Source organism: Dermatophagoides farinae, chromosome 6 (assembly GCF_024713945.1).
Source record: "Dermatophagoides farinae isolate YC_2012a chromosome 6, ASM2471394v1, whole genome shotgun sequence".
Classification (NCBI taxonomy): domain Eukaryota; kingdom Metazoa; phylum Arthropoda; class Arachnida; order Sarcoptiformes; family Pyroglyphidae; genus Dermatophagoides; species Dermatophagoides farinae.
The window spans coordinates 544,893-571,836 of record NC_134682.1 but is presented as its reverse complement, the minus strand read 5'-3'; the positions used below and the strand labels follow the sequence as shown (position 1 = coordinate 571,836).

Here is a 26,944-nt window from a genome sequence, read left to right as displayed (position 1 = left end):
ATTCGATTCGAATCTACCAAAAAAAAAAACCGAACCGAACCGAAATGCGAAACAAAAAAAAATCAACCAACTACACACACAATACACATTGATGAACATCAACCAAACCAAACCAAAAAAAGGAACATGAACATTTTTTTTCAATGAAGAAAAATGGTTCACAACAACAACAACAAAAAATGGAAAAAAATCTACATCCATCCGGGGGCATAGGACAAATCGATCAACACTATTGCTCCTGCTGGCCAGGTTGTTGTTGTTTTTTTTGGTGTTGGCACTGGGGGGAGTATGTTCAATATCTTTAGTCTCGCGTTCTTAAACTTACAATGAAAACATTGGAATTGGAATTCGATTTTCTTTTTCGCGTTATCATTTTTTTTTCTACGGTTACGGCATGCTAACAATTTTTCTTTCTTTTTTTTGGCGTCATATGGCATAAAAAACAAAACACTGTTGGTATGGGTGAATGGTGGAGGATGATTTAAGAATTTTTTTTTACAAGAATCGATGTTGAAGCACAAAAGAAAAAAAAAACAAAAGGAATCGATGAATCGAACAGAAAATAAAAATGTTCACATTGCAAAAACACATTGAAAATTCGAATGTTCATGAACCGGGAGAGAGAGAGAGAATATCGATTATATCGATAGTGTCGTGCTTCCGTTTTTTCTATACTTAAATAGTGAGGGCCATTATTTAAGTATAGAAAAAACGGCGTCATTTACCCAATAATGGCGATGTTTTTGTAGCTATAGAAAAAAAAAACAGAAAACGTTCCTGAATTTAGGTCGGAAATTTCCAGAATATTTTGAAAAAAAAATCCAAAAGTAAAATGATTCATTGTGAAATATGAAACACAAAAGCAAATGTGCGATGAAAAAAAAATCGATTAATATTTCTTGGTGGTTGTGTTTGGTTGAATTGAAAAAAAATTGAAAAACTTTTTTTTCTAGATTCTGGCATGAAAGGAAATGATGTTTTTTGTGATGTGATGTGTGTGTGTGTATAATACATCAACAACAAACAAACAAACAATGATGACGACGTAAGCAAAGAATAACAAAAAAAAACGAATTAAAAATAACAAGAATTCATGGAATTTTCTCATTGAATATTCTGTGTGCGTGTTTGTATGGGCCATTGTTTTCTTTTTTGGTTACAAAAAAAAAACGAATCCATCGATCTTGTTGTTGTTGTTGTTGTTGGACAAAACAAAGTGAAAAAAAATAAAAAAATTTTCTGCTTCGTTTTCGTCAGCTGATTATTCGCCCTTGCAAATTCCAAATCATTCGAATCTAAAAAAAAAAAAAATTTTCTATTTCTACCCAAACTATTCATTTTGTGTTTGAATTTTTTTTTGTTTTGTTTGATTTTTTTCTTTCCAAAAAATTCTTCATTTCATTAGATTTTCAAAAATTATTTCAATATCGATCGATATTGATGATTGTCTAAATAGTGTCCAATATCTCTCTCTCTCTCTCTCTCTTTTGATGAGCTAGTATTTCGAGTATTTGATTGAATTTCAATCTGTGTGTGTGTGTGTGTTAAACATGAATCAAAATAAAAAGTTTTTGTTTACAATTGTTGAAAACAATATCTTCTTTATTGATTATTGATTATCGATGATGATCAACATTCCGGAAAATACAAAACATTATCGATGATGGAAATCAAACAAACAAATAACAAAAACAACAAAATCATCAGCTAAAAATAATAATAATCATCATCAACATAAAAACAGACCAATATGATGATCATTATTGATTGATTGGATATTTTTATATTTATTTCTCCACACACACACACACATATATGTGTTTGTTGTTGTTGTTGTTGTTTCAATCAAAGAAATGTATGTTTTTCTCTTTCTATATATATATAATGTGTCAGCTATCACACTACCAAAATCGTTGACAGCTAGTACACTACCAAAATCAATATGATGATCAATTTAAATAATGTATTTATTTTCTCTCCACACACACACAATATATTGTGTGAATCATGTGTGTATTAATCAATTTTTATTATTTATTTTTGTTTTTTCCACACAAAGATTTTAAACAAACAAAAAACAACAAAAGGCAAAATCGATACTCTCATTGTATAAATATATTTGTTTTTATATTCAATATGATTGAACAATGAATTTCAATTATTCAATGTTCGATTTGATTTGTTTTGTATTCGAAATTGATATTATTGATTCGTTTATAGTATTGATGATGATCATTGTTGGTGTGTGTAACTTATGATTGATTAGCCGAAAATTCGATCATTCGTCGTATGATTTTAATGATCGGATTCAAAATTGATTCGATTCAATAGTTGATCCGGTAAACACATCATCATCATCATCATCAACAAAAAAATTGTTGTATGTTGTTGTTTACATTTTGAACATTTCAATGTTGATGTTGTTGTTGCAATTAATATTCATCATTGATCACAAAATGATCATCGTTGTTGTTGTTTAGTGTGTTGAATATTGAATTGGTAGTAGTACATATTGTTTATTATGTTGTAGTAGTTTATTAGTTTATATTTGTCATTCAAATGAATTCCACACAATTTCAATGTGTGTGTGTGTGTGTTTAATCAATTTTTATTTTTATTTTTGTTTTTTCCACACAAACAAACAAACAAAAAAAGTTTAGTTCAGCCAAATACACATAAGATTTTACAACAACAACAACAACAACAAAAGGCAAAATCGATACTTGATTTGTTGTTGTTGTTGTTGTTTTTCATTCGTTTATTATTGATGATGATGATTATGATGTTGGTGTGTGTGTTTATTATTCGAAATTGATCCTATTGATGATGATGATGATGATGATTCGTCGTATATATCGGATTCAAAATTGATTCGATTCAATTTGATCCGGTAAACACATCATCATCATCATCATCAACCACAATTGTTGTTGTTGTTGAGTTTAATGATCTTATGTATGATGATGATAATAATAACCATCAGCCACCATCACAAAATGGTTATTATTTTAGTGTGTTGAATATTGAATTGGTAGTAGTAGTATTATTATTATTAGTAGTAGTAATAGTAATAGTTTTATTTCCACTTTCAAAGAATTACCTGGTCATCATCATCATCATCATCATCATCGATGATAATGATAATGGTCAATGTTTTTTTTTCTACTGAAAAAAACCATGATATGATGATGGTTTGAAAACATCATCATCATCATCGTGTATATAGAAACCACTTGTGTGTGTGTGATTACCATGACCATGACAAGAGAGAGATGATGCTTTGGTTTTTGTGCCATGCCTTGCCTTTTTAAAAAAAAAAATTCAGATTGATGGTCGTTCAGTCAGTCGGTCGATGATCATCAAATTTGCCTTCGTACAAAAAAAATAATAAGCAAAGTGAATGAATTCTGTGAAAAAATTTTCTTTTTTTTTCTTTTTGTTTCTTCGTTATTCTCGAATTGGTTAGTTAGTTAGTCTGGTCTGGTCTGGTTCGGTTTTGATGTCCAAAGTTCGTGATGATTGGATCGATTAAGCGCGACAGCAGCAGCAGAAGCAGCACTGTTTTTGCTGGTTCGTTTGCATCATCAATTTGGCTGAAACAACAACAAAAACAAAAACAAAATCGAACATCAGACATCATTGAAAGTGGTATTTGTCTGGCAATGGCCATGATAAAATATCACGCTGTACCAATGATCATGTTTTTTTTTTTGCTTATGATCATCACGTTCATCTTTCGATGATGATGATGATGTATTTAAAAAAAACAAAACAAGAAAAACTAATTGAACGAAACAAATTAAGTGATTTGAATCTGAATTTTCATTGAAACAAAATGAAAAAAAATAACGATTCATTTCATTTCAATATAATCGGTAAATGGTGTGTGTGTGTGTGTGTTTAATCATAATCATTCGATCAAATCAATCAAATAATTATGATGATGATGATGATGATTCGATACCATCAATGTTGTTTTGTTGCTGAATTTTATTTGGCGGCAACAGGAAAAAAAAATTTCTTTTATCATCATCATCATCTGTGTAAACGTAATCTTGACTGACTGACTGGCTGATTATCTTCTCGTTGTCGTTGATGATGACCACTGAGAGAGAGATTATTATCCATTTTCATTTCATTTTAGCATTTTAAAACCAATGATGATGACATTGACAAGTTGAATATATGATAATAATAATAATAATTCATTTGACCAAAAGAATTTGAATTGGTCAAGAGGAAAAAAAACCACTTGATACTTTGCTTATAATCCTGATGATGATGACCACTGAATATTTTTTTTCTTCCATTTTCAATGTCGATGATCTTTTTTTTTCTATGGCTAATCGTTTGAGTTTTTTTTTCTCTCTATTACAACAAACACACAAACTCTCCCCTGTCTACCACCTATGATTTTCATTTATCATCATCATCATCATCAGGATCATTGAATGTTTTATGGTTTTTTATTGTTGTTGTTGTTGTTGTTGTGTCTCATTTTATTATTGCATCAAAAAAATTTGGAAAAAGAAACGATGATCACCATTAACTCTACAAAAAAAAAACGATTTGTCATCGACAAATGGATTTGTTTCGTTTCGTTTCATTCATTCATTTATTGATTGAAGAAGAGCCCTTTTTCCAAATATCCATTCATTCATTCATTTATTCAATCAGATCTTGTTTCACATGTTTGTTTGGTCGCTGTTTTTTTTTTATTTCCAAGAATTTTGTTATCCACATGTCTCGTCGTCTTGTCACTGAATGATGATCATGATGATGGTCAATGAGCGGCATTAAATTACCAAATTCAATTGAGATATTAACGCTTGTGGATTTCAAAGTGTGAAACAAATCTCTCTTTTTTTCCCAATGTATAAAATGAAAATTGAATATCATCATGTTGCATATCTAATCAAATCAAATCAAATCAATCAATCCGATTATTATTATATCGATCCAATTTTTTAATCTCAAATGGCTAAAACATGTATTTTGGAATGAAAATCCTACAATCCCTAAATGTGTTATGCCCAGGTGTGTGTGTGTGTGTTTAGGTTTGATCCCATTGAATTTAGATTAGATTTTTTTTCTATTATAACGTTGTTGTTGATGTTCCTCAATTGATAATTGATTGATTGATTGTTTTTTTTTTGTTTCAATTGATTCGATTCAAATCAAATCAATTGAATCCAGTATATACAACACTATTATCATTATTATTATTATTATCTAGTGCCAAATTGATGGTTATTATCATCGATTAAAGTGCAACAACAACTGTAATAATAAGTATTTGAATTTTTGAATATTTGAATAACTATTTTTTTTCCACCATTATCATTGATAATCATAATCATAACATGAATAAAAAAAAATTGATGATTGAACAACAATCGAACTAGCAATCATTTCTTCAAGCATGATTATCGTCGTCGTCGTCGTCAACATTTTCCAATTTTAATCATCAAATTCATTGAATTCATTGAATTGAATGATTGTCATGAAAAAAATCGAGGGAAGAAATACAATGGTTTTTTTTTCCTGGTGAAAATGATGACGATGATATACAGTATAATAACTCTTTCATATATTTTTATAATTGAAATCGATTGGTGATTAATAAAAACCAATCAATCAATTACATAGACAAACAGAATCGTCATAGATTAAACAACAACAACAACAACAACAACAAAAATCCATCGATCGATATTCTCTCGCTCTCTCGTATGAATGATAAAATATGGTGGTGGTTGCTGTTTTTTTTCGTTGTGAATCTGTCAAAAGTTTCTGTTTTTGTTTTTTTTGCAGATTTGAATTATTGAATGTTGAAAAATACACACACACACAACACAAATTGTTAAAATGTAATTATCATTACCACACACACATAAGCGACTACTACACAACCGATGACCATGACAGCAACTTGTTGCCGTTTTTCTCTTGTTTGCTTGATTGTTTGTTGTTGCATATATGACAGCAAACAGTGCAAAATTGAATTTATCATCTCATTTGTATATGTATTATGGATTGCATTGAATGAATCAATCACGCAACATTTTTTTTTATTTTTTAATTTTTGTTTTGTTTTCACAAACAAACAAACAACATGCACAACAACAACAGCAATCAAACAAACAAAACAAAAAAATTTTTTTTCACGTTTCCCATTTCATTCATTCATCAATCCATCAATGTTTGGAAACCATCACCATCATCGTTATCTTTCCATTCACTTACAATCACTCAGAAACCATCAAATGATGGTAATGATGATGATGAATTCCTAGAATTATAATCATTATCATCATAGCTTGTCATCATCGTTGTTGTTGTTGTTGTTGTTGTTTTTTTTTCATTTCAACAGGCGACAAAAATGAATTATTAGTTAGTTTGTTGTAATCATCAACACCATTATTATTTTCGAATGAATAATAATATTTTTTTGTAATTAATGATAAAAACCACAACAACAACAACAGCGAACAAAAAAACGAGAAAAACAAATTAAATTAATCGATTCATTCATTCAATCAATCGATTGTTTCATCTTTTTTTTAATGAAAATGGGCGGTAAAACCACACAAAATACGCCCTTTTTCACCCAATTTTAATTTGATTTCCACACAGATCTCACAGGGACGTTATTATTATTTTTTTTTTATTGCACACACGCACACACACAAAACGCAGTTATACAATTTAATTTTAACATTTCAATATTTTCTGGAACACACACACACACACACAGCAAATAAACAAAACGTATTGTAAACATCAACCATCATCATCATCAAAACAAACACAAGATTCTTCTCTTTTATTTGCTTGACGATCCAATATACACACACACTAGCACACCAACCAACCAACCAACCAACACTAACACTCCAAATTCAACACAAATATATTAAACAATCAACAAAATCATCAGCAAGCAAGCAAGCAAAAAAAAAAACTTAAAGCAGCAGACAAACACACACACACACACACACACACACAAATTCAAATCATCATTCGACTTTATTCGTTTTGTTCGTTATTTTTCCATCATCATTTTCATCATCAAATATTTTCTCTGTGTGTGTGTGTGTGTGTGTTTGTGTGTGCCCATCGGTTTTTCTCGTTTTCCCATTTCTTTCTATCTATCCATCTATCTATCTATCTATATATGTTTATACAGCAACAAACGAAAAATGAGAGAGAAAGAGAAAAAACATTTTCGTATGTTAAAAACAAATAGACTAAATACACACACATACATAAACGGAATCAAACATACGACTATGTTGTTGTTGTTGTTGTTGTTGTTGTGGATGTTGTTGTTGTTCTTGATGATGATGATGATGATGAAAAAAAATTTTTTTTTCTTACTTCTCGTAGACAAATATTTACCCATATCAAATATTTACTCATTTTTTTCTTCTTCTTTACCATCATCATCATCATCTTTTTTAGTTTGTTATTTTGTTTGTTGACGTTTGTATTTGATGACGACGATGATGATGTTGATCTAGGACCTCACAATTGAATGAATGAGATGGGGGGAAATAAAGATGAAATATGAAGGGGAGTGGTAGTATCCATAGTAGTATTAGAGGGGTTTAAACTCCAAAATTTTGTGTGCCAGTCAAAAAAAAAAGAATAAAAATAAGAATCGTGGAACCGCCCCAACAGAAAAAAAATCGAATATTTTTTTTGTGCATCCGTATTAAAATCATATATCAATAAATCGATTTCTCAATAAATCTCGATATATTCTATAACAACAACAACGACTAAACTTGAACGATGTAAAATGATGGAATTCATCAAGCCAATCATATGTGTTCACGTCAAATTGGTCGATTTAATTTTTTTCCTGATGCATCACACACGCACATTATATGGTGCACTTTTTTTTGTCTGTTTGTTTGTTTGAATTTCAAACAAATAAATGAATGAAACAAATTCATCATTACTATGATCATCACCATGTGCGCGTATGGTAAGGTGTTATTTTTTTTCTGTTTGAATATGTAATTGGAAATTTGACATTTAAATAAATAAAAAAAAATTTCCAGAATAAACACACACACACACACACAGAGGAGGACGTTAAAACAGCCCACCAATAAATATTGGCTGCCATGGCCATGACGATGAATGTTGTGCAACCAAAATGAAGAAAATGAAAATCATATATATATACCGAAACTATTCAATCAAACTGTGTATATATTGAACTTTCTCCATCATCATTTTTTCTTTTGCACTCCCTTAGCCAAATATTTATGCAGCAAAAGCAGCGTCAATATGTATGGAATATATATTTCTTTTTATTGTAAAAAGTCCCCGAAGAAGAATGAGAAGATCTAGTTTGTAGCCATAATGGATGGAACCAAAAAAATGGTTTTTTTCAATTGCAGCTGCTAAACCAAATAAAATGGAGTTTTCCCCCCTCCCTGTCCATGTTTGCTTCCGAAGTTCAAATAACATTATTATATTCGATTGTGATGAGATGATTTTCGATCATCGGCCATTATCAATGACAATACGGGAGAGAAAACTTCATTTCCATCATCGTCATCATCAATGACGGTTTTTTGTGTGTGTGTGTGTGTGTGGAAACAAAGATAAACAAGGAAAAAAACCTCTGGATTTTTTTCTTCTTCATCGTTGTTGTAGTGGAAATGGAAATGGAATTTTGCATTGCACAATTGAATATTTCATCGGAATGAAAATGGAAATGTTTGGTTCCAGAATAAAGTGAATGTCAATATTTGATTAATAATTTCGATTTTTTTTTAAAAAATTTCTTTTCCGGTCAATTGATCATGATTTTTTTTTTTGGTTTTGTTTTGTTTTTCGGTTTTGGGCAAAAAAAAAATAGAAAAAATTCTTGCCATTTCATTGAAAAATTATTTTAAATTTTTAGTGTGACATTTATCAGGTTCAGCAGGTTATCGTGAAAAATGGCACAACGAAAAACATGTAAAAGATGGATGAATGGAAAGAAAAAAATCCTGTTACGAATAAATTTTCTTTTTTTTTCTTTCCCCATAACTACCAAATCAATGTCAAACAGCAAAAAAAAAATGTTGCCGATTCCGAAGAAAAATCGAGATACAGGTAAATAAAAAAGAAAAAGATGGAAAGAAAAATTCTCAATTTGATCGTATTCGTGTGATTAGTTTTTACTGCATACACACACACACACATACAAATCATCATGATGATGATGGTCATTTCAGATCTACTAGATGATAAATAATTTGTAGACAGGTTAATTAAAGAGATTTTTTTCATTTTCTCTTTTGACAACAGCGGCATTTGTGTCGATGTTTTTTTTTTGTTGTTGTTGGTGATCATCAAGCAAAAAAAAAAATTCTCAATAAACGAGCCCCGTGGCAATACAGTCTGGAATACAATGTTTCTCTGAAATGAATATGATTCTCATTTTTTTCTGGACGCTTGATCATCATCATCAATGATTATGGTTGAAAATCGATTTCCATTTTTTTTTTTTTTTTTTTTTGAAGATGCAGAAACAAAAACAAAACAACAAAACATCAGCTACCTGTTTTTAGATTGACCAATCCTATTTGATCTGATCTAATGATCTGATTTTTTTTATTTCTCGTTTGAATATTATGTGGGGATATTATTCTCTTTGTGGAGTCTATTATTTACCGATCAATCACACAATAATCAAAACGACGATGATTATAATCACACACACAGGTTGATGGAATGAACTTTAAAAGTTTTTTTTTTTGATTCGCGGTTCAATTGTTTTTTTTTTGGCATCTTGTGTTTTTTTTCTGGATTGTCATCATCATTATCATCATCATCATCATCATCATCATCGATTGTTGAGAATTATTCACAACAATCGATTCAAATTTTCAATTCGAATCTAATCGATTCTGAATTCAATCAATAATTTCTGTTTCTGTTTCTGTCACGGATCATTATTCATCGTCGTCGTCGTCGTTGAATGATCTCATGAACATTGTTGTTGAACAATCGGATTTTTTCTTTTTTTTCACTTTTCACAAAAACATTTTGTTTTTTTTTCTTGTGTGGAGAAAAAAAATCCAAAAAAAAAACCAATTTCGGATACAAGGTGTTGACCGCAATCATGATGACTACTACCTACACTGTACCTACAGCTATTTATTCGTAAATCATGAATTTTTTTTTCTTTGCATTCAACCATGATGATGATGATAGTTTGAATGAATCTGTTTCTTTTTTTTTCGTTCTTTTGTTTTTGTTTTGTTTTTTGTTTTTTTTTTGCAATTTCAAATTAGGTTTATACGATGATTCTACTACAAAAAAAAAGAACTTGTTGCTCAGATTTTTTTCTTTTTTTTCTGTGAACATAATTGGTTCAGGTTAGATGGTTTCATCATCATCATCATCATCATCATCATCATCACCGACACAAGTTTTGATCACTGAATCTTGTAGGCGGTACCCGAATGTTTTACTTACGATTGGTATGGACAAAATAATAGCCACCATGAAAAAAAATGAAAAAAAAGAAACTGGCTCCCACATATCACATCGTCTTCGGAGTTGTTATTTTCATTTTTTTTTCACTAGTTTGTGAACATTAATAATGATGATGATGATGATGATCATCATCATCATCATGGTGCATGGTGCAATCATCAAAGGTAAATTAACTCTTCACCCAAATGGCCACAATCGCAAAAGATTGAACCATGAAGCATGAAGAATACATACATACAAAGTTGATGTGAAAACTTGATTTTTATTTTTTTAATATTTAACATATTCATCATTTCAATCGTTACAACAAGTTGTTGTTGTTGTTGTTATTGTTGATAATGATCATCATCAGAAGCTAAACATCGACAAATAAGCATCCGACAAGGCTCCATCATCATCATCATCATCATCAATGTTGATGATGGACATTTTGTTTTTTTTTCTATTATTATCACCATAACAATGATGATGGTGTTAAGAATGATAGTGATAGATTGGACATTGTCCAACAGGATGGTGGTTGCCATAATCACCACTTTATCATCTTCATCATCATCATCATCATCAACAACAATGACCGAACAAGATCAAGACCACGATAATGACAATGATAATAAATAATCGAAAAGAGAGAATTTTTTTTTTATTTGTCAAATTATTCAATCTTTTTATTTCATTTCATTTTTTTCATTCATCATCAATGGTTAATCAAAGGAGAAAAATTTTTTTTTTATTTTCTTTTTCTTGTCCATCAGGAAGAAATTTGAGATTTTTCTGATTTTTGACTGGTGTTTACGATGATGTTTACTATTGATGATGATGAGGATTTAAAATTTTTTTTTGTTTATCGTTATCGTAATCAACCCCCAATGAGTTGATTGTATCGGATAAATTTTTCTTTTTTTTTCTTGGCTCGTTACTATTTGGGAGAAGGCATGGCCGAAATGATGTTTTTTTTTATATCCCGATTAAATAATAATCGCAAGAGAAAGGCAATGATTATCCACACATGTACACAATTTTTTTTCAATTTTTTTTTCTTGCACACCCGTAAATCTTTCAAAACGAGAGAGAGAAAGAGAGAGAGGGGATTAAAACAAATTGAATCTCGACATGATCATTCCATGACATTAATACACACACACACTGAGAGAGAGAAACCGATTTGTATGACTTAATCATCACTATAGTCGTCATAAATAATAACAAAAAAAATGGCGGTGGTGGTGGTTGTGATGGAAAAATCACATGTCAAAGAAAAAAAAATAGATTATTTTTTCGGGTCAAAATACCCGAAAAAATAATCATCATAAATGTAATAATAATAATAATAATAGTGTGTATATTCATCATCCACAAATGATGGAAAACAGATTTTTTTTTTCTGTTTTCGTTGAATCAAGAAAACAAAAAGATTAATATTTTTCGATGTTGATGATGATGATGATGATGATGATGGTAGTGTGAATCCAAAATCAGTGAAAAAATTAAATTTTGCCAATAATAAATGAAAAACGATGGATGGATTAAATGTTCAATCAACATTCATTGACACTTTTTCACTTATTGTGATCCATATTCAACCAAATTGCCAATTGATCGTTGTAGTTTTATATTATTATATCAAAGATTAAGACATTAAGTACTTGCATTAACAACAACAACAACAACAACAACGTGAAATGCAGGATTTCCGTGCAAACATATTTTTCTTTTTTTGGTTGTTGTTTGGTTGCTGTTGTTGCTGTTTGTAATGAAAATTTATTTTCAACACTGTGTTGCAGATCTTGGTTGTTTATTTATTTTTTTTTTGTTTCTCTCTGATAAATGTAATCATTAGAAGGGAACAAAAAAAAATGGTTTCTGTCACTTCTTGTAAATATTGACATTTGATGACATTTTCTAATCTAAGAATTCATAAAGATATGTCAATATCTACCAAATGAATAGATTCATGATCATTCATGGCACTAACGTTCTGTTTCAATTCATTAATTTGATGATTCAAATTCAAATTTACACCATGAAATTGATAATCATGATGATGATGATGATGAATGCATGTCCATCAATCGTATGGATATCCATCCTCAATAATTGTTTCGCTCATAATCAAATCAAATCAAATCAATAAATCGATAATCGTGCTGCCGATTTTTTTTGTTTTGCTATTCAGTTTATGATGGCATTACATGATTTTTCTGCTTTAATGTTCTGGTGTGTATGCGAATGTTCAATTCAATTCTTTTGAATTTAAATTGATGATGATGATACATGATGGTAACGGTATGGAATTAACGAGTTAATCTTGTTTCCGTCATCGTGATTTGTGTTTTTTTGTTTCGTTTTTTTTTTGTTATTTATTGCTCGGTGAATGGCCATAATCATAATCATCATTCATAAGGAAAAAACAAAATGGGATGTGGTTTAATTTCTATTTGATTGCCAGGTTATTCATCTTATTCTCAGGTTTGGCTCATTGGTTGATGAATGAATGAATGAATGGCTGTGTGGTTGTGATTGTTAGTAACCAACCAGCCACGAAAAAAGAAAGAAAGACCATCATCATCATCATCATAGTCATCATGTGGCAATGGATTTCGTGTGTGTGTGCGTCTGTGTTTGTGTTGATCAAATCCTTCAAATTCTGATAATGATGATGATGGTTGTGGTTGGTGGAAGAAAATCGACAACAACAACAACAACAAAAAACATGTTATTAACATGTTCATGTTGTAATAATTTTCATGAGTAGAAAATTGTTCGTTTTTTCCCCTTCATTTTGTTCTATTCATCATTTGTTGTCGGTTATTCTTTTTTTAACCACCATATATATACTGATTAATCTTGTTGTTGTTGTTGTTGTTGTTGTTTTTTCTCCAAATGAAAAATAACGATGCATTCATTGGAGAGTAAAAAAAAAGAAACAAATAATCCTTAATCTTGATGTTGAGGTCGATTGATAATCAATGGTTTTAGACATTTGTTTGTGTGTGTGTGTGTTTGATCTTCTCCTCATTCAAAAACAATGATGATGATGATGATGATCATAATAATGAATATTTGATGATGATGATGGCCAAAAACAAATCGAAAATGAAATGGTTAAAATTAAATTAACAGCCAAATCGTAAACAGCAACAGCAACAAATTGCCATGTAACAAAATGTTGGTCTTCAAAGAAAGAAAAAAAAGTGAAACACTTAATTATCATCATTAATAGATGATGATGGCAATTTGATTTGAATTTTTTTTCCACATTTTCAGGCTTTTTTTAACCCGAATTTTTTTTCAGCATATTGAAATCAAATGGTCATCAATGATGGTCAATTATCATCATCATCATCATTATCGTAATTATCGTATGTAATTTAAATTGATGAAAATGGAAAACAAAAGCAAAAGTTTAATCCTTTAAATTTTTTTTGCCTTTTGAAATCTAGAAGATGAATTGAATTGAATTTGAATTAACAAACAAACAAACAAAAATCGTGATCATCATCGACTAATATAATGGTCATCATGGCTTTTGACCTTTTTTTTGTTTTTTTTTCTTCAATTATTTTTCCATTAAAATGAATGCTCATTTTTGTTTGCATGTATACAGTATTTGATCACATAAATAAACAAACAATTCAATCGATCAATCGATTGATCGATCGTTGAGTTCATTGAACATTTATACGAACAAGAATCATCATCATCATCATTTGTTTTCCTCTATTGATTCTGTGTCAATATTAATTATCATCATCATCAAAAATGGAAACCTTCATGAGCAGAGAAAAAAAAATGAATGACATGATTGATCTAGCGAATCAAGCTGATGATGATGATGATGATGAAAATTAAATAAGCTTAATGCTGCACAAATGAGACACATTCGAGGAGCTCAATGAAAGAATCGATTCAACAGAATAACAATAACAATGCCAACAACAACAACAACGGATTAACAAGTTGTTTTGGCAAATAACGCCGAACAATAATGAACATGTTAAATCCAATTGAATAATTGATTCTTTTATTTTGTCGCAAACAAAACAAAATAAAAAATTCCGTATAAATGTCAAACTCACACAGTATACTGTACTGTGTACTTGTGTGTGTGTGTATTTTTCATTCATTCATTCATTCATTCATCCATAATATGAATGTATTCAAAAACAATTACACAGGCCAATGATTCTGGAAATGAATGAACGCAAAAAAAAAATCAATTCAACGATAAAAGAATGACCGATGACAGGTTTTCTCATATCAGATAGACAATGTTGAATGTTGAATGTTTTGTCATCATCATCGTCTAATGATTGAAATGAATTGAAAAAAAGGGTAACAACAACAAGTGAGACAATTTTCTTTCTCGTTCAACATATTTTTCATTGTCTTGTTATGAAGAAAAAACATTGTGATGATGATCATGATCATCAAGTATTTTTTTTGTTGTCAAAATCATTATGATAATGTTTTTTTTTCTGCAGCAGTTAGTTATATTAGTTCAGTCGCACCACCACCACCACCATACACGAAAAAATCAATCGAGCGAAAATATTGTCGTTGTCATTGATGATGATGATGATGATTATAATATGGACAACATACAACCACTGTAGTTATAATTCTGGATTCTTCTTAATAAATTGTTGACAATTCAGGTATGACGATTAAATGAGAACTTTGTGTGTGTGTGTATGCGTCGAATCTATTATTATTATTTGTAGTTGTTGACAAAATTTTGATTTTGATCATTGATGATTGACATGGTCATTAGACCTGAAAAAGAATTTACTCTTTTTTTTCGGGAGTGTAAAGGCAGAGACTTTTTTTCCATCATCATCGTGATGATGATTTACTGTGTGTGTGTGGGTGACACCTTTGTTATTGGTCTACACACATACGGTTGTGAAGAAATGAAAAAAAAACATGGCGCCAAACAATTAGCGGAAAAAGTGAGAAGCTTAAAAAAAAAATTTTTTTGGTGAAAAAAAACGAGTGAATTTTTTTTTCTGTTCAGAATTCCTAAGAATTGGCCATTTTCAAATATTTGTTTTCTTCTTCTTCTTCTTCTACATTTTTCTTTCCTAGTTGTGTTTGTTTGTCTCATTAGTGTGTGAATTTCGGGTGGAAAAAAATAAATTTTTCAATCACCTTATATCTCTAGCTAATAACGAGAGAATTTTTTTTTTTGCTATTTCAACCAAAAAGTTCAATGATTTTTTTTTTCGTTGCTATTGAAGGCCAAGTTTTCACGAATGACAAGTCAGCGAATACACACAAATTGATAGAATGGAAAACAAAAAAAAAAAAAACAAAAACAACAACCACCACCTTGATAATTTCAGAAAATTTGTTTATAACCAAATTCAAATATTAAAAATTTTAAAACATTGTCAGCCAAAATTGTTTGTTTGGTTTTGATTTAAAGTTTTTATTATCATGTTTGTTTCTTCAATGATTTTCTCGGTCATTGGTCGTGTGATGAAATGTTTGTTGATTCAGAGACATGGAGGAAGATTTATGTTGTTTTTTTTACAAATATTAAAATCGATTCCAATTGAAAAATTCTTCATGATTCATGAATCTTTGAATGAATATTTAAATTGATTCTTTATGTATATTTCATTCATTAAATTTTGATCGATTGACAGTCAGTCATTCATATACATGATTAATCATTCGTAACTGAATATTTTTTTATCAATAATTGTTCTCGCCATATGATTGTGATGGTGTGGTTTTAGCTGTTGTTGTTGATGTTGTTGTTGTTTTGTTTTCATTCATCTGGAACGATTGAACCTGCTACCATTACCACCACCACCACCACCACAAAAGTAAAAAAAATCGATCAAATTTGATTTAAAATAGTGAAAAAAAACTTTCATTACCACTATCATAATCATCATCATCATGGTCATGTGAATTAAATAATTGCCATTGATAATGATGATGATGATGATAATAATGGTTAAATTTGTGTGTCAACGATCGATTCAAAATTTATCATCATCATCATGGTGTTGTCGTTGTTGTTGTTGTTGTTGTTTCCAAAATTGAACAATCAAGATAGAAAAATCGATTTTTTTTTTTTTGTTTTTCAAATGTTTGAAAACTTTTTTTTTCTTCAAACGAAAAATTTTGAATTTGATGATGATAATGATGAATAATTTGCATCGTATGTGCGAATAATAAAATCAATTTAATGATGATGAAATTATTTTATTGAAAATAAACTGGATCAATTTTTTCCCGTTATGGTTTGGTTTTTTTTCTGTTTTGTTGGCTGATGAACACCATCATCCACACAGTAATGATTATTGCATAAATCGATATATGAAAAAGTTCAGTACAAATTCAGTATCATATTCACCATTCAACCATGCACATTGTACAATCGATGGATAAGAATAATCAATCGATATATATGTATGCTGGCCATAATTTTCTGTTTTGTTTCATCATTTCATTCGATGAGGAAAAGACAAAAAAAAAATAGACATTCACTTCCATGTGTATGGCGTGACTATGAATCATTGATGAATGAATTTCTAGTTCTGGTCTGTAATCATAATCATGTTATATACAGGGAAAAAAACGAACTGAACCAGAAAAGAATTTTTTTTGTTTTTGTTTCATTCCACTGATGATGATTCTTCATTCATTCATTCAAAAAAAACTCATCAAATGATTTTTCATCGACCTAAAAAAAAATTGATCGACAATCGACAGAAGAAGAAAAAAAATTTTGTTAACCAAACTGGAATATATTACCACATTATGACCATATGAATATACAAATATGAACCATGAAAAAAATTTGTCCATTAATTGAAATGAAGAAAAAAAAACTTTTTTTTTTGCCCCACCACTAAACATACGAAATTCAAACTGTAAAAACCAATGGAATGAATCGAATCGAATCGAATTGAATCGATGACGCATATACCTTGGCCAGAAAGCCAGAAAAAAAATTCAACTAAATTCAGTCTAAATTCGTATTAATCAAAATGAAATGGAACGAATCATCATCGTTATTCATTGATTGACATTCATATCCAAATGTCATCATTTGAATTTATTTTACCCACACACACACAGACACATAAACAGATCGACAGACCGAAAGATAGTAATGATCAATGTGTGTGTGTGTTTGGTGCATTGAATAAAAAATTTATATATGAAAAGTAAAAACTGGAAAATAAAAAGAGAAAAAAAAAATTAACCAGAACCAAATGAAGAAAAGTAAAAAGTAAAAAAACCATTCATAATCATCGTTTTCATTCATAATTTATAATTAATTCATTACGGTTGATATGTTGTAAATTCTAATGGTCTGTGTGTGTGTGCACGGTTTTTTTTTGGGTGAATGAAATGGGTGTGTTTCAATGAAATGAAATGAGATGAATGAATGAATGACTGCTCTATACGGTTCGGTTATGTTTAATTTTGTTTCATCATCATCATCATCATATGGTTTCGGTTACATGAATATGGCAATTTATCAGGCGCCATTAAACACATCACATTTCATTTTTATAAATTATAAAAAAAACAAAACAAAACAAAGAGAGAAATAAATGAAAACAAAGTCGGAATTTGAGTTTCCGATTTATTTTGTTTTGGAAACGAAAGTTTTTTTTTTACTCACTTCTATAGAGATCATTTTTTGTTGTTTTGTTTTTTTTATCTCTTTGTTTGTTTGTCGTTTTGTTGTTGTTGTTCGTTGTAATTGTTTTTCTCATTCATAATGGACTTGTAAATTCGTTCATTATGTTCGCTGTGAACATGAATTTCTAGCACAAACAAACAAACAAACAAAATGAGAAAATGATGATGATGTGATGATTTGTTGTTGTTGTTGTTGTTTACTTGTGTTTCTGTCATGTTTTTGTTTTTCATATTCGATAATTGAATTGAATTGCATATAACAACACGTTATCTATCGAACAAACATGTTTCAGGCGCCAATTTTTTTTTGTTTTGTTTCTACACTTGTAATAATAATTATATATATCAAAACAACAAGAATTGTCCAAATCACATGTATATATATGAATTATATATGCACAAAAAAAAACAAAAAATAATGGATTGAAATCAAGAAAAGAAATAAATGTGATGTTCATTTTTTTCTGTTTTCATGATGATGATGACGATGATGATGTCAATTATTATTAACATATAGACATGAAATATTCATTATCATCATCATCGTAATAAATTGTAACCAATTTTGTTTACCACCACCAGAAGAAGCTAGAGAGAGAGAGAGAAGACATTTTCATTTGAAATTCATACGATTTCAATTAATAAACAACAAAATATATTCATAAAGTGGTAAATTGTTTTTTTGTTGTTGTTGTTGTTGTTGTTGTTGTAATTATCATCATCATCATCATTATAATAATGATGACTATGACGTGAATATCATCATCATCACATTCAATTCACCAGCTTGATCACCATGAAGTAAACAAAAAAATTCAATTTCAATTTAAAACAAAACAAAGCAACTGTGGCGCCATCCATTGTATGAATCGAAAACTGTTTGAATCATTTTTCAAAATAAAAAAAATCAATCAATCTGATGATGATGATCTGAGATATTCAAAATTATTAATTTATTAGATTCAATCAATTACAACATTTAATTATTGGATTTTTCTAATTTATAATTTTAATTTTGTAAGAAATTTGTGTCTATGTTTGTTTGTGTGTATGTGTGTTCAAACTACTTGAATTGAATTTTAACTGAATTTCACAAATATAGAAATCATCATTATCATCATCATTGTTGGTCTGCTAAAAAGATGACCAATTGTTACAAGAAATGAAAATTTTTGATGTTGATAATGGAAACGAAAAAAAACAAAATAAATTCCAACGGTGCGACCAAGATTTTCTTGTTATTTTTTTCTCTTTTTGCAATTTTTCATTTGACACAAGATTTTTCGCACACAATTTTTTCTTCTTCTTTTTGCCCAAGCACGATATATTTAATCTTGCGTTTACTCTGGTTTTGTGTTATTCAAGCTGTATTTGAAAAAAAAACATCATGGATGAATGAATAATTCACACATTATTAAATTATTAACGAACCTGTTGAACCAAGAATTTGTTTTATGTTTGATTGTTGTGGTGGTGTTGGTGTATGTGGTTGTTGTTGTTGATTGTCAGTAAAGCAACAGATTTGAACAGAAAAAAGTTGACATCATAATTTAGTCAGAGGTGTTAATTGATTTTTTTGAAAAGTTTTTCTTCGTTTTTTTTTGTTCTATTTGGCCATTCACATGGACATGGACATCTGAAGACGACAAGAATGTGATTTTAAAATGACATGAAGGACAATGATGATGATGATTGTGATTTTTGCATTTTTTTATTTAATTCATACATTCAAAACAAATCTTAATATCGATCGATGACAGTTGCGCTGTGGTTAACCATCGGGAGTGAAAATTTCATTGTGTTTGTATTGTTGTTGGTTTTTTTTTATTTTGGACCAAAATTGATTCGTGATTATCATTCACACACACACGCACACATGGTTTTCGATTTTTTCTGTTTTCTTCATTCATTAAAAAAAAATCATTAAGATTCTTTCATCACACACAAGCAAGCCAAAAAACAGACATACACAAATCTAGAACAACTCCAAAACATTAACTGTTGATTTTTTCCACATAAAAATATATATAAACCAAGATTGTATGATAGCCAATCATATTTTGAATCAATCAATCATGTCACTTGTCGATGATGTAAAGATGTTCCAGCTGAATTGGCCATAAATTGTATTGGTCGAAAATGAGTGTTTGATGAAGATTTTTGTGGAGAACGACCATTGTTGTTGGTGAAAGAACAATTAGATGATGATGCTGTTGTTGTTGTTGTCATTTGATGACGATTGTATTTCTTGTTAAATTTATACTTTTTATAATTATTATTATTATTACGAATATTTTGCTTGGCAAGGTACGAATCCATTGTTTCAATATCAATACCACAAGCTTGTGCTATGGTTGTCGAAGCATTCGATGGCCATTTAGCAATATTCGTATCGGTTGTAATCAATGTAATTTGAACGTTTTGTTGTTGTTCATCATCTTGTTGTTTAAATCCAGTTCCAATAGTCGAAATACGGGTATTGATCAAAACCTTGTTGACCAATAAATGATGACAATGTTCAAGCAATTCATAAAACAATGCCAAATCTTGCAATTTGTTACCATTGCTGCGATCACCTGAATCCGTTCCAAGTCCATTATCACTATCATCATCATTAATAGTTCGAATCCAAGCATTTTTTCGTGGATAACTCAACATTTCCAATTCCAGACGATCTTCATTACGAATAAATCGAATCATACGTGAACCACGAAAAAATTCATCATGAAGAAAATCACTTGCTTCAACGGCAGATTGAATTTGTTTATTTTTCAAATTATTCAAAAAGTCAGTTACTGTTCAAATGAAAAAAAATGAAATTAAAAACAAGAAAATCTCATAACACAAAAAAAATTTACCCAATTTTGGCACAATTACAAACGCTTTTTTCTGTTGAACAATTTGTTTGATTTGTTCAAGATTTTCCAAATAAACAAATGGATCAATCAAAAGATGTGGCAATTTTTCCAGATCAAACAATGATTTTGACGATGATGATGATGATGGCATCTGTTGATGATGAATTACTGGAGTATTTTTTTGACCATCATTTTGCAGACTTTTTTGCGTTTTGTTCTTGGGAGTAATGTTGCCATTTTTGCTGTTGCTGTTGTCGTTGTTGTTGTTATTGCAAACATTTTCAACTTCTTTATCATTCAAATCAAATTGTATCAATTGTTGTTCACATTTATTTATAGCTTTCGATACAATCAATGAATAACGATCATCTTTCAAAATCGATACTGAATGATCAGATCGTGGTTGTAATGATTGAAAAACAAATCTAACATGTTTATTTTGTTTCAGATCGTGTACAGTTTGTAGATCATAATCAGTGGCCATTAATTTGAAATTTTCATTATCCAATGATAACAGTACCAATTTGATGCCTAAAATAATCATTGATTTGATTGATAGATAACATGATTTTTCAATGGTCAATTCATTCTTCATGTTCACTAGTGTCCAATCATCTTTACAATCAAATAATGATTTATAGAAATTTGTCAATTCTTCAGTTAAATTCATGAATGCCATTTCACTACTCAATGGTGATGATTGTTTGAAATCTTTCAATGAATAACCAGAATATTGATTGATGAAATTGAACAAATCAATCAGCTTGTGTATCTTGTCCAGTTGTTGTTTGGCATTTGTTTGAAATTCACGTTCCAAATACGATTTAAAATTCAGAATCAATCGTAAATCAAATTCACTGATCAGATTGAGATAGTTGAAAAATTGTTCAAAATATTCAATCAGAACGGACATGTTTTGCAGAATTTCAATGAAATCTCCATTTGATTGTAGATAATCACAGAAAAATTTGATGATTGGAGTATATGATTCAGCATACATAAAGGCCAACATTTGATCAAATGTTTTTGAATCCGTTGACAATGGATAATCGAAATCATGATTAATCTGTTGATACTCGGTATCGTTGGTCATTGTATCCAATATGATGAGTTCCTCCCCATTATCATCATCAATGTCATTGTCATCTTCATTTTCCGATGAATCCAAAATGTCCTGTATGGTTTGAATGACTCGATTCTTCAATTCAGCCATTGCTTCATCATTGGGACAATCACCATAATCGGATGAAAATGAATGAGCCGATTGATAATGTTTTCTCAACGAATCCGAATTGAAAGATGGATTTTTACTTTTCTTTTTACGATTATTAGCAAATTTATGTTTTTGTTGAAAAATTCTTGGATTATCATCCATCAGATTCTGTGAAACATACATCATTTTCTTCAATACTTCGGATTCACGATGAATTACCATGGTGACGATTTGAAAAAGAAAATGATACGAAATGTAAAGAAGAAAATTACCACGAACATCAACATTGCCTTTTAAATTATTCGATTCAAGTTTTGATAAATCAATCATTCCAAGATTGACATCAATGTTGTTCTTTTTCAGCGATATTTTTATCTGATCTATCAATACCATTGTGATGGAAATTATTTGAAAAATGTTCGATGCGGTCAGTCGATTCGGTTTCAAACGTGATGACGATTTCGCATCAGCAGCAGATGACGTGATATTCAAGGCATTACGAAACAAGATTAATACATCATTAATATTGCTGTATAATTTCGATGCCGGAATCGATTGTGATTCATTTTCCAATTCATCAATAAGATTGAATATCCGTGAAAAAATATCCATCATACGATTAATAGTGGACCGAACCAATTCTTGATCATTCTGGAAATTCTGTTCGGTTAATGAACCGACAATGAATCCATTCGTTGAGGATGATTTTTGTGGCAGATGATTTGTGTTTTCTTGCATTTTATTACGTACAAACGTAAATGTATTCTTTAGATTGTCTTTGATGCCAAGAAATTTCTTTTTTGAATTTAAACAACGAAAATAATAATAAATGGAATCCAGACCATAGAAGCTATTGGCATATAGCGTACCAAGTTGATTATATGGCATACCAAGTTGTGGCTGTAACAACGAAGCTAATTGATAATACAATGATGCAATCTGAAAATATTGTTCATCGAATCGTTCGATAGCGGTGTCAACAACAACAGAAGTGGATGGAAAAAAATCAACATAATAACGAGCTAGATCTCCGATACAGATGAAAAAACGATGAACCAAAAACATTAAGGTATCTTTGAATTTTTCATCATAAGTATATTCTGTATCAAATTCAATAATAGCTTCCTCATCAGCTTGTTCATCATTACCACTACCATCATCGTCGAAATTAAATCTTTTGATGATTGCTTGATCATCATTATCATCTTCATTGGCGATGATTAAACGCTGTTTTGGTTTCTGGAAAATGGATGATTTTGCCGATACTTTAAATGGTGAATCATCCAATGCATTATTTGGCAATTGATTACTAGCAAGAATCGGTAAAAATATCGATTGATCCAAATATGACAGATGAAAACCTTTTCGAAATGATACAATCAAACTATGATAGTGGCCAATACCCGAAATCAGATGTGATCGAAATAAACTAATCAATTCATTATTCAATGAATCATTCACCGATTGTGATTGTTGTGGTTGAAAATGGCGACGATATTTTTTAAAAAATTTTACACAATCATAATAATTTCGTTTCCAAAGTATATCTTCAAAAACACGACCATATTCAATCGGTGCATGTCGAAACAGGAAACTAATTTCATCCGATAATTGTCTTCGTTGTTCAATCAATGTATTTGAATATAATTGTTTCAGTGTTTTAACTTGTTGATGTTGTGAATCCAATTTATTCGATAAATCTAATATCAATCTTTCAAAAAAAAAAAACAATCATCATTTGTTTTTTCAACAACAACAACAAAAAATGCCACACTTACTTGTGTTTACTTTCCAATTCATATCGACTTGGTGGAAGCTTTACGCAAAACTTTTCACGATTAATCGCAAACATCTTTTCGATTCAGTGGTCGATTCATTGATTGGGAGAGAGAATATAAAAATTAGAAACAAAGCAAAAATTCTATAAATTTTTGAACAAACCATTGAAACAATTCGATTTTCCACAAAAAAAAACAAAAACGAAAAAACAAACAAAAAAAACTTGAAATAAAGAAAAAAAAACTGTGGTTACATGGTAATTATTAGCCAACAAACACGGTGTGTAATTGATGTGATTATTATGTTATCATTTTGAACGTTACGATGATGATGTTATGATGAAACCGTTCTAATAATTTGTTTTTGTTGTTGTTGTTGTTTATCATATATGAAATTAACGGCAAATGGAAAATATAATTCATTTGTTTTGATTCTATTTACTTTTTTTTTGTTATCAAACGTTGAAATTCTCACTCACTGTTGATGAGAAACAGAATATAGAAATGTTATAATTGTCAGAATGGATAAAATATACAAGTACCTGTGAGCAAAAAAAAAAACTTTTCTTTCATCAGAATTTCATCATCACCAAAAAAAACCAATCAATAAAAAAAACTTAGAAATGAGTCGTCACACCAAAAAAAAGCATTCAGAGCGATAGATTGTTGCTGTTGTTGTTGTTGTTTTTTTACAGACAATCTCATCATCATCATTATCAGCAATTACCACTACAAATATCGACATTGATAATAAAGAAAAAAAAAAATTTTTAGGTACAAATTATTAAAATGGTTCCATGACCTATCCACTATCTCATACATACCTGTTTCTTTCTGAAAAAGGTCGTCGTTATGACATCGAATGCTGTTGTATTCAAGTTTCAAATCATCATCAGAAATAAAAAAAATTATCAATCAATGGAAAAAAAATTGAAAAATAGCTCGATGATCGTCTTTCAATATTATATATATAAAGATCACAGGCCAAAAAAAAGCGCACGCAATATCGAAAAAAAATATTGATGGAAAAATCCAGATAGCGTAGTGTTGCAATTACATTGAAAAATGCATATCAAAGTACAAAGATGATGTTGTTGATGATGATGATGATGATGGAAAAACGTTTTATAATAAAAAACTATACATGCTTTAAGAAGCGCATGATTTTCTCTCTACATTATAATGAAAGAAGTGTAATGAGAAAAATTTCCGTAAGTATAAAAAAAATTTTTTCGATCCATAAATTGAAAAATTTTCTGGAAACAAAATTTTTTTTTTGTTTTGTTTTCGAATTCCCACAATAGTTATGCCACAGGATTCTAGATGGCACTACATAGTGTTTTGTATTTTGAATTTCGAATAACGTGGTGTTGTATGATGACAAAAATTGTGCTGTTTGACACCTTGAATCCCATTGTCGCCAATTGATGATGATAAACGACAATTTGACAAAATTACACATTGATTCAATTCGATTTGATTTGATTTGATTGGAAAATAATTTCGTTTTTCTGTCCTGAAATTATTCCGTGTATTACAAGGTCGAATGAAATTTTTTTTCTTTTGTTTTTTCTTTTAAATTCATCATCCATTTAATGTTTCTATTTTTAATTTTATTTTTTAAATTTTTTTTTGTCGAAATCAATTATTCATGTTGTTGCTGTTGTTGAATTGTGTCGACCATTTTTTTTTGACTACGAGAACGTTAAACATAATTGGCTGTCGTCAATTTGAAAAGGTTGATTGATTCCAATCGCCAATACCACCACCACCACCACCTGTATTCAATCTGAATTTTTAAAATTGACAAAAAAAAAGAAAATAAAAATAAAACAGAAAAAATTTCAATTTTCATGTCTTTTTTTTCTGGCTAGAAAAATAGGAGCCATTCATCCACGATGGTAATAGATATGATATATGATCGTACCGTGTAAAATTGTTTGATTAACTTGTTTCATTTGGCCATGGTGTGTTATGGGGTATGGTGCACAATTGAAGCGAAACAAATGGATGATGATGACCATACATGTAGCAAAAAAAAAAAAAAAAAAAAATGACGACGACAAAACAAACGAGATGATGAAAAATGATGTTAAATTTTTTTTTATTTTGAAAACAAAAGATTCGAAATTTCAAATCACATTTTTTCGCCTAAGTAGGATTAATTATAGTCATGATGATGATGATGATGATGAAAAACGGTAAAAAATATCGGTCATCATCAGTGAATACCCGAAACAAAAAAAAAAATGAAATTGGCGAAAGTTGAAAAAAATTTTCTTGCGGTGTAACTAATTGTTTGAAATTTGGTGAGTGCCAGTGCTTTTTTTTTTTTTTTTTTTTTGGGTAAATTGTATTCAATGATGATAATGCTGATGACCGAGAAACCTTTGGCTGACTGTTTTCTATTACCATTCAAACAGCCAGCCAGACTAACCGAAAAGATCGATGTTCAGTTATTTTGAATGAATGAATAATGATGCGGCAAAGGGAAAATTTCCATTCTGCATTATTATCGGTCAGTAGTTTTCCATTTTCATTTTCTCATCGTATACACACACACAACAGGCCATTTTCATTTTTCTTTCTTTTGTTTTGTTTTGTCTGTTTGTTTGTTGATCGTCGTTCATTTTATTTTTCGATTAAAAATATGATGAAAATTGATTGATTGAACAACAAGTTATGCAAAAAAAAACAATTGAAATCAATCAATCTATGAACCATCGTATGATGGACGAATTAAAAAAAAACAATCGATGATGATCATTCCATTATCCAGTGTTAGATTGTATATTTCACACTGTGTTTGTTGTTTCCGATTCAATGTGATTTTTTGATGAAAGTTTTATGGTAATTTATTCGATGATTATCATCATTTCATCATCATCCAAGGTGTTGAGAAGACAAATATATTTCTC

At 29.7% G+C, this 26,944-nt stretch overlaps 1 protein-coding gene across 1 annotated transcript; it reads right to left on the bottom strand.

Annotated features, from left to right (window-relative positions):
• Positions 1–19,108: 19,108 nt before the first annotated feature.
• LOC124494213 (uncharacterized) lies at positions 19,109–25,239 on the bottom strand. The gene is made up of 7 exons (XM_075731810.1): positions 24,851–25,239; positions 24,569–24,755; positions 24,190–24,504; positions 24,027–24,100; positions 21,036–23,959; positions 19,609–20,972; positions 19,109–19,542 (listed from the first exon to the last, which is right to left on the bottom strand). Exons 3-6 carry the CDS (start codon positions 24,190–24,192, stop codon positions 20,251–20,253), a joined length of 3,723 nt encoding a protein of 1,240 aa, XP_075587925.1. The 5' UTR covers positions 24,193–24,504; positions 24,569–24,755; positions 24,851–25,239; the 3' UTR covers positions 19,109–19,542; positions 19,609–20,250.
• Positions 25,240–26,944: the final 1,705 nt, after the last annotated feature.

Bases quoted from the DNA above. Each gene is read 5' to 3' on its own strand.
- LOC124494213 (XM_075731810.1), bottom strand. The intron at 23,960-24,026 runs GTAAGTGTGGCA...TTTTTTTGAAAG, and splicing joins GAATTGGAAAGTAAACACAA to ATTGATATTAGATTTATCGA. The intron at 20,973-21,035 runs GTAAATTTTTTT...TCATTTGAACAG, and splicing joins TGTAATTGTGCCAAAATTGG to TAACTGACTTTTTGAATAAT.